This window comes from Carcharodon carcharias, chromosome 12 (assembly GCF_017639515.1).
Source record: "Carcharodon carcharias isolate sCarCar2 chromosome 12, sCarCar2.pri, whole genome shotgun sequence".
In the NCBI taxonomy this organism is placed as follows: Eukaryota; Metazoa; Chordata; class Chondrichthyes; order Lamniformes; family Lamnidae; genus Carcharodon; species Carcharodon carcharias.
Genome location: NC_054478.1, coordinates 113,833,808 through 113,843,954, shown reverse-complemented (window position 1 = coordinate 113,843,954; position 10,147 = coordinate 113,833,808). Strand labels below are relative to the sequence as shown.

The following is a 10,147-nucleotide window of genomic DNA, read 5'->3' as shown; positions in this document are numbered from 1 at the left end:
TGTAGATGGTGGTCAGGCTTTGGGCAGGACACATAGCACTGTGTGAAATGTTTGTATGGTGAGCAGAGCCATGGATGAGGGTGTGAACTCCAGAGGATATGAGTCTGACAGAGATGTGAGGGTGTGTGGAAAGTTAGTGGTGTCCCTTGACATGTGAGATCCCCGTGGATGTATGATGGGTTTGTGTGTGTGTGTTGAGAGTGATGAGGTGGTTGGCTTCCCATAACGGAACGGATGAGAACATTCATCCTCTTCCTGCACTGGATGGCTGACCTCCTCTGTGCTGACCGCCACTACCAAGCTGGATTGGTGACTCTAATGGACCTCCTGCAGCCATAGCAGGGGTAGATGACATTGCGGCCACCTTCCACTGTGATGCCCCAAAGAGGCATCACTAAATTTGGGGGCGGCCGCCTTCTTTGTTTTTAGGGCCATCTGTCGCCTGGTCTGTAGACATGAAGTAGGCATGTGCTCTGGTACACTTTAAATATGGCGCCCGGTGTGAGGAAGCGCTGAGATCACAGGCAAATCCAATAATGCATTATTAATGAGGTGGGCCACGCCAAGAATGGTATGAAACAGCAATATGGCCATTGCAGCTGATGGGTAAAACAACTTTTTTTCCTGGCTGCTACCACACTTTGTGAATATCTGGGATGATTCCAGCCTATGTATGTTATGCACTCAAGCTTACTTCCTACTTCCCCAAAAATCCTCTTATAAAACACATCAATTCAAATGTTATTTACTTCTGTAAGGACCATCCATAAGTTTCCACAATTCTCTGGAGAATTTTCCTCCGCTCCTGTTATTATTAGAGGTAAAACTTTCACTTGCTATCTCTTGAATGTGGAGGCTTCAGTCCCTTGTTCTGGTTACTTTTCAATACTTCTGAGCTAATTTGCTGGTTACTTTCTTTTGCAGTAAGACACTGTGAGACCTACTAGATTCTCCCACTAGCTTCAAATGATGCAATATTCTAGCTTCTGTTCCTCACAAAAATCAAACTGAGATTAAACCTCACCCATCTTCCACACAGTCAATGATGAAGTTAGGTTTTACTCTGCCTGTAGTCTGTCATTTATTTAGGCTAACATCTCTGTGAGCTGCAAACCACACGAGGTCCAAACTGCAACAAAAAAATCTCTCCCAGCAAACACCAAGGTAAATTGATACCAGAGAGCCTTCCTAAGCTCCACCCATCTCCACAACACATAGCCTGCTCTGGTCTACTCTCAAACCAACCTTTAAGCTAATTATCCCTCATTTACAATTTATTTTTTGATCAATTAATTAAATCGGTTTTAGGACCTTGCAGGGTTGACTGAATGCTTTTAAGCTAATTTAGCTCTAAGTCCCAAAACAAAAATATCTCTCTGGTCTGCACTTCCTTACAAGTATTGTGGACACCACGTCTCCAGCTCTTTAGCTAAGTAAGCCCACCTGCTGTTTTTTAGTTCTTACCTTTCTTGTTGTGAACCTCTGAAGTTAACATTGCCCCAATCCTTTAATCATAACAGGCTCCAAGCTTGCTTTAATTGCATTTATCCCATTTTCTTTCATTAAGACTTTAATTTCAAAAATCAAAAGCTATACTCTAAAATACATGAACCATGAACTATATATTAGCAACAATATAGGCAGCAAAGTTTTGGGTGGAAGCTGGGAGGCTGACTAGGAGAACATTAGAATCTGTATCATTAATAAGACTGGCTATTTCCACCTCCATAACATCACCCCTCATCGCCCAAGCCGCAGTTCATCTGCTGCTGAAACCCTCATCCATGCCTTTATTACCTCTAGAGTTGGCCATTCTAACAGACTCCTTGTGGCCTCCCACATTCTCCCCTCTGTAAACCTGAGCTCAAAATCCTGCTGCCTGTGTCCTAAATGCCATTCATCCATCACCCTTGAACCCTACAGAGGCTCCCATTTAAACAATGCATGGATTTTAAAATTCTCATTGCCTCCCCACATAGTCTCACCCCTCCATTTTCTGTGCAATTTCTTTCACCCCTATAACCCTCCAAGATATCTGCATTCCTCGAATTCCGGACTCTTGAGTACACCCAATTTTAATCCCTCCATCTTTGGTGCCCACACCTTCGGCCGTATCAGCCCTGAGTTCTAAAATTGCCTCCCTAAACCTCTCCACCTTGCTACCTCACTTTCCTCCTTTTGTGGCACTGCTTAAAACCTACAGCTTCACCCAAGCCTTTTTTGGTCATCTGCCCTATCTTCTTATGTGGCTCAGTGCCTTATTTTGCCTCCATGAAGTGCCTTACAACAACAATAACTTATGTTTATATAGCACCTTTAATGTAATGAAACATTGTCAAGTATAACAAAGCATAGATGACAGTTACAGCAGCAGAGGGGCTGAGGCAAGGGCAGCATCAGGTGACGTTACAGAAGCAGAAATAAGCAACCTTAATGGTGGTGCAAATTTGTGGTCAAAAGCTTGTCTTGCTGTCAAATATGATACCAGTCTGGTTCAACTTCAGACAGCTGGCAGAAAGAGGGGTGGAGTTGGTGGTTTGGGAACAGAGTTTGTGACAGGTCTAAAGACAATGGCTTTGGTCTTCCCAATATTTAGTTGGAGGACATTGTCACTCATCAGACAAGCAGTGTGACAAATAGGAAAGGATGGAGGGGTCAAGAGAGGTGATGGTATGGCAGAATTCAGTGTCAGCAGCATGCATCTGGAACTTGACACTGTTTTCAGATGATGTTGCTGAGGGACAGTGCATGGGTAAGAAAGAGCAGGGAGTCAAGGATAAATCCTTGGGAGACCTCAGAGGTAATGGAATGGAAGTGGTAAGAGAAGGCATTGCAGTCGATTCTCTGGCTGAAAGTGTAAGAATGATACCAAGATGGGGATGCCCCACCCAGCCGAACAGAGGTTGATAATACAGAGAAGCTTCTGTCTTGTTGGTGTGAGTGCAGGGGGCACTGCAACAGGAGGAACCAGAGAAAGTGGTGTAGGACTGCAGAGGACATAGGAAAGTAGAAATCACAGCAGAATTATGACTGTAACAGGATCAGCAATCTGGATATAATGGAAGAGTGGTATACAGGTAGACTCAGCTTGGATATAAGGCAATAGTGGTGGTACATCAGCTGGTACAAAAAGACTTGCAGGGATAATCAACCATTCTAACAGTGGTGCTAAAAGTAATTGCTGCTCTTAACTTTGCTGACATAATATTCTTCCAAATACCCACAGTCCTGTCATACACCCAGCTACATACACTTCACCAGTGAGCATTAGCCAGAGAACTGAGTAAAGATTTACCAGTTGCTGCCTCATTAGCTGTACCTGTGTGGCCTTTTATGCACCAACTATTAATCCTATGGGTAACATTCTTCAGGTTCATTGAGAGTCACTCCAAGTCTCCGCAGGCCCCAGATCTTCCATTCTCTGTTGATTGAATATCTTAATTCTGCTGCCTGTGCTTCAATTCACAGAAAATCCCATTCCTCTATCACCTCTGTGCTCACTAACCTACATTGGCTCCTGGTCAGGCAACACCTTGATTTTCATTAAACCTACTTCTTAGACCAAGGCTTTAACCTTCTGCTCTAGCATCTCCTTATGTGGCTTTTTGTCAAATTTTGTTTGATGACCATTTTGTGAGGTGCCTTGGGCTACATTAAAGGTGCAAATTGGTGTTGTTGAAGCAGCACAGATGATGTATGGACATGATTACAATGGCTAACAATGCAACTGGACCTGATTTGTAAAACAGGCTTTCAATAATTGTTGTGACCCCTAAATATTGCACAAATTCACAGCTGCATTAGAGAAGCTTTCAGCGTTTATAGCAACGGCTGAGCAGTTTCTGTTTGGATACGTGTAAACAAAATTGTTACCTTCCTTCCAGCTAAGGAAATTGCATTCACAGGAACTATACGTTTCTAATCTACTGTTCCAACAATTTTGCTAATGGATATTAAATTGTATTTAAAAACAACCTTCTTTTGAAGAGAGGACAACAGGTCCATTGTTATCTGCCTGCTACACTGAAGAATCGTTGGATTTAATGGATGTATTATCTTCCATTCACGAATTCATTGTTACCTTGAGTAATGTCTTGCTTTATGCAGGAGATGGCACTATGGTTAATACAACCAACACCCTCTTTTTCCTACTCCGCTTGGAATATTACGCAAATGAATGATGAGAGAATCGAGGTCTTTACATTTCCCCATGTGTAAGAGAGAAGACTTTGGACTCCCTGCTTTCAATACCAATACATTTTTCCAATTGTTGACTGTCGTGGCGATCAGAAACTACAAGTTCTCTTAAACCCAGAGTTAGGTTTATAAAGGAAGACTTTCAAACTTTCTGGGGGAGGACGGGTGGGTGAGGAGGAGGAAAGCCGTATCCTTCTTTTCTTGCTCTGTATTCAACTCCATAACAAGAAATACTCTGGAGAAAGTGTCAACAGTAGACTTTCCGCCAGATAGTTCGGAGGAGGAATAAATTGTCGATGGTTGCAAATGATCATTGCTGCCGAAACCACTAAGATCACCTGTCGAGAGTTTCAAAGCACTGAAGGTGAAATAATACCACTCCACCCCATTGCTGGTCGCCAACTTGACTCATATTCTACGCAAGTTTACAAAGTGCTGAGAAAGAATTTGAAGAATTAGAAGCGCTTGGTGTCGCAGAAGGGCAGTGACTGGGATTGCACAAGTGGTTCTGATCTCTAAAGCCCAGCCCGTGGCTGCAGGATGAGGGGACGGTCTGTACTGAGTGCTCTGGGAGTGATGTGTTGTTACATTGGTTTAAATCCACAGGTAAGGATCGGGACCAGCTCCTTTTGTGTTATGGGTAAAGCAAGAAACAGCCAAAACCACTGGTATTACAAGCATTCTCAACTCAATCAAAAACAGAAAATGCAGGTATAATAGCATCTGTGGAGAGAAAAACAGAGTTAATGTTTCTAACCGTGTGACTCTTCTTCAGAACCAGCCATACGGACTCTAAACGTTAACTCTTTTTTTTCTCTCCACAGATGCTGTCAGATCTGCTGAGTTTTTCCAGCATTTTCTGTTTTTGTTTCAGATTTCCAGCATTCGCAGTATTTTATTTTTATTGTCAACTCAAATCCGTTTTCTAGCGCTAGCCTTAATATACTTGGTATTGACCGGAATGTCAACCGTTCACCTTGCATTCAATATTGTACTTAAATTTGACTAAATTATTCTTTATTCCGTTCTTTAACTTGAGAATGTTAAATATATTTCCGAATAGGTTTGTTTTTACCCGTTACATTGGTTCTGAGCCGTGGTTTTAATACAAATAATGGTATTCTATCATTTTGATATGTTAGCTTCCAGAAAAATGATTGTGTTTAGACATGCTGAAAATTATGTTTGCAGTAGATTTTACAAACTACAAAAACTGTCACTGTTCCATCTGAAGACATCAGAGAAGCCTTACTGGCAGTTTCTATTATAGGAAAATGTCGCTTCTCTTCTGATTTAACGCGTTTGTAGTGGAATTGTGGCTGTAAGAATTTCTTAAACCCTCTACTACCGCCCCCCACCCACCCCCACCAAAACAATTATTGATCTAATTATGTAAGGGTTAAACAAGGAATGTTAAGCTCCTCAAATAAACATTGAAAAGCACGTTTTCTTCAGGATCTCTGGATGTTCTGTTTCTATATCATTGTGCCTTCTTTCTTGTATATGAATTTGAGTTTTAAAACGGCGAAAGACCAATTTAGGGCAGATATGGCGGGGGCGGGGAATCAATATCTGGAATCGGCTGCTAGGTAGGTTAGTCGAGGCTTGTAAAATCGGTTGCAAACACAACTTTCAACAAATATAAACCTTGGATTCATCCATTTAAGGAAATAGAATAAATTCTCTAAGCGAGAAATTTGGTAGGCAATGGGGAAAGAGCAGGTGAATGAGACTAATTAGATAGCTCTTTAGAAGACCTCTTTCACAGGCATGATGGGCTGAATGGCATCTTTCTGGCTGTATGATTCAGCATGCAGTTAAATGATGTGTCGAGAACTTAAATCTTTCTTTAATTCTGTGTTTGGGTTAAGGTGGACGGTGTACAGTAACTATGGACAGGTATAAAACACTCAATAGATTCAATAAGATTCAATCCTGGGAAAGGGACATTGACTTTCGAGTTGTGAATCACATGTACATTGCATCACATAGAAGTTATCAGAAATTTTATATCATTAAAAAGCAAGTATTGGCAATGGGTATTCATTTCAGGGACCTGATGTTTCTAATTTTTCTCCTGGTGCTCCAACTTCTGAGCCAGACAGTTCTTGTCTGACACGGTCAATCATTTCATTAGGGGCTTATCCATAAAGTGTTGACAGCAAGTTTCAGACGAAGGACGACTAGAGCTAAAGGATACATAAAACTCATTTCCTAGTTTCATCATAGTTAATTTTTTTTAAAGAATAGACAATTATGTTTGAACTAAAGGTGAAAATATGAATTTGAGCAAGAATCCAGTTACTCAGAAGAGTACTGAATAGACTACATGAGATTTTCTTCTGGATCTCTAAGTGTTCTCTTTCTTCAAGTAACTTGGATACATTGAAAGGGAAAAGGTTGGTACATGGTGAAGAAAGGAATATGTTGATAAAATAAGATGAAGTAAGAATGGAGACATTGCGAGCATGGACATCAGCACAGACAGTTAGGATGAATGACCTATGTCTGAGCTATAAATTTATGTAATTCTTTGTAATTGGAAAGTTGGCTTAGCTCAGTCAATGGCTTCCTAGCCTCTCAGAAAGTTGTGGGTTTTACGGCCTACTTGAGCTTGATGTAAGCTGATGCTTCAGTGCAATACTGAGGTTATTGCGGGTTCAGTTAAATATTAAAGATCCCTTTACACTATTTGAAGAATAGGGCTTAGGCTGGGGTAGTGGATTTCTGTGTCCTGGACAACATTTCTCTCTCAGCCAGCACCACCAAAATAAGATTAACGTCCACCATTTTGCTATATGCAGGATCTTGCTGTCTATATAATGGTTGCTGTTTTTGTTTATATGAGAACCGCCACTGCAACTCAATTTATAATACATGAAGCTCTTTAGATAAGAAATAGGAGCAGGAGTACCTCATTTGGCTCATAAAGCCTCCTTTATCATTCAGTAAGATTCTGGCTGAACTAATTGTGTCCCTAGCTCCATTTTCCTTCCTGCCCCCTATAACCCTTGACTCCCTTTTAGATTAAAAAAATGTCTAATTCAGCCTTGAATATATTCAATGACCCAGCCTTCACTGCTCTCCGGGGTAGAGTTTTCCAAAGACTAACGACCCTCAGAGAAGAAAATGTGCTCATCTCCATCTTAAATGGGAGACCCTTTATTTTGAAACTGTGCCCCTGGTACTAGATTCACCCACAAGGGGAAACATCCTCTCAGCATCTACCACGTCAAGCTCCCTCAGCACCTTATATGTTTCAGTAGGATCACCTCTCATCCTTAGGAACATAGGAGCAGGAGTAGGCCATTCGGCCTATTGAGCCTGCTCCGCCATTCAATTAATTCATAGCTGATCATTTACCTCACTGCCACTTTCCTGTGCTATCCCCATATCCCTTGATGTCATTATCCAGAAATCCATTGATTTCAGTCTTGAACATGCTCAATGATTGAACTTCCACAGCCCTTTGAAGTAGAGAATTCCAAAGATTCGCCACCCTCTGAGTGAAGAAATTCCTCCTCATCTCAGTCTTAAATGGCCTGCCCCTAATTCTGAGACTGTGTCCCCTGGTTCTAGATTCACCAGCAGGGGAAACATCCAATCTACATCTACCCTGTCACGCCCTGTAAGAATTTTGTAAGTTTCAATGAGATCACCTCTCATTCTTCGAAACGCTAGAGAATACAGGCTCAGCTTCAGCAATCTCTCCTCATTAGGCAATCCCACCATCCCAGGTGAACCTCCGTTGCACTCCCTCTATGGCTAATATATCTTTCCTTAGATAAGGGAACCAAAACTGTACACAATACTCCATGTGCCGGCTCACAAATGTTCTATACAATTGCAGCAATACATCTTTGCTCCTGTACTCAAATCCCCTTGCGATGAAGGCCAACAAAGCATTTGCTTTTCTAATCACTTGCTGTAGCTGCATGCTAGCTTTTAGTGACTCATGAACAAGGGCACCCAGGTCCCTTTGGATATCAACACTTTGCAACCTCTCACCATTTAAGAAATACTCTGCCTATCTGTTTTTACCACCAAAGTGGAGAGCTTCACATTTGGTCTGCCTTGTTCTTGCCTATTCACTTAGGCACCTAGTATTGTGTCATCAGCAAATTTGGAAATATTACATGTGGCCCCACATCCAAATAATTTCTATAGATTGTGAACAGCTGTGGCCCCAACACTTATCCTGGCGGTACTCACACCGGTGAGCCAACCTAAGAATGACCTATTTATTTCTACTCTGTTTTCTATCTATTAAGCAATTCCCAATTCATAGCAGTATATCACCCCCAATCCCATGTGCTCTAATTTTGTTTCCTAACCTCCTGTGTGGTACCTTATCAAAAGCCTTCTGAAAATTCAAACACACTACATACATTGGTTGTCCTTTATCTATGCTACAAGTAAGATCCTCAAAAAACACCAACAGGTTTGTCAAACAAGATATTCCTTGCATAAATCCAAGTTGACTCTGCCTAATCACACCATTATTTTCTAAGTGTCAAGTTATCACATCCTTTATAATAGGTTCTAATATTTTCCCTACTATTGACATCAAACTACCAGGTCTGTAGTTCTCTGCTTTCTCTCTCCCTCCTTTCTTAAATACTGGGGTTACATTTGCAACTTTCCAGTATGCAGGAACATTTCCAAAGTCTATACAATTTTGAAAGATCCATCCACCATCTGTAAATCCACTTCCTTCAAAACTCTGGGATGTAGCTCATCAATGTCCAGGGGCTTTATCAATTTGCAATCCCATTAATTTTTTGAATACTACCTCTTTATTAACACTGATTTATTTCAATTCCTCATTTTCACAAGCCCCTTGGTTCCCTAATATTTCGGGGAGATTTTCTATATCTTCCTTCATGAAAGCAGATGCAAAGGGCAGAATCATCCCAGATTTGCACCAAGCGTGGTAGTGGCGGGTAAAACGATGTTTTACCTGCCAGCTGCAATGGCAGCTTTTAATGCCGTATCATCCCAAACCCACTGCATTAATTATGTATTCCTAGGATACACGCTGTTTTGATGGCGGATGGGCACCGATTCACCTGCCATGCCACTTCATCATGCCAGGCACCACATTCCAGCCCAGGACTGCAGCAAAAAAGACATGGCTCCTAAAGGCAAGAAGGCTGCAGCCCTCGACTGCCTTTTGGATGCTGTGGAGGCCTGCTGTGATGTCCTCAACCCCCATTCTGGCCACAGGAGGGGCAGCAACATTACCACCCAGCTTGGTAGGCAATGGCACTGATCACCACTGCCAGTGTTGCACAGAAGAGTTTGGTCATCCAATGCAGAAAGAGGATGAATGATCTCATCCATGCAGCTAGGGTATAGCAACCATCTCATCACTCTAAACTCTCACACTCAAGCCCATCGCACATTCACTGGCATCTCACTTACTGCCAGCTCAAGGGACATCATCACCCATTCTCACAGACATACCCTTACATGTTCGTCTAGTCTTATCTCCTCTGGAGATTGCCTCCTCAGCCCTCATCATCTTGAGGCCACTTGCACAGATCAACATGTGCCCCCACACACATCCTGGGAAAGCCTCCTTCCCCAGTACAGCTCTTGTCCTGCAGTCTCTTCCCTTGCCTCTTTTCCCCCTTCGCCAAGCAAGACCTTGTCCTGCTGCTGTTGAAAAGCCACCCTGATATGGCTGACCTGTTATGTAGAGACCTACCCGGGAGCCCTCCTAAAAGTGACGTGGTGTTGTCTATGAAGCCTGGTGCTGATGACTGAGTGCTGAGCAAAGCAAGGTAGGCAAACAAATCTTGAAGTCCCAAGCGAAGTGCAGAGCGGACGATTGCAAACTGGTTTCACGATGTTGTGAAACTGAATTTGGCCTTCTCGCCACATTGTCTGCTCATGCCACTGAACACGCCCAACGCCAGGACCAAATTAATTGTTTGGTTTCTTCACC

At 42.3% G+C, this 10,147-nt stretch overlaps 1 protein-coding gene across 1 annotated transcript in view; it reads left to right on the top strand.

Moving 5' to 3' along the window:
* The first annotated feature begins 4,207 nt into the window (after positions 1 to 4,207).
* Positions 4,208 to 10,147, top strand: part of LOC121284854 (parathyroid hormone 2 receptor-like) — a 205,272-nt gene continuing 199,332 nt past the window's right edge. The window contains exon 1 of the mRNA XM_041200675.1: positions 4,208 to 4,803. Coding sequence (XP_041056609.1) covers positions 4,738 to 4,803 — 66 coding nt within the window. The 5' untranslated portion in view covers positions 4,208 to 4,737. The remainder of the gene's footprint in view (positions 4,804 to 10,147) is intronic.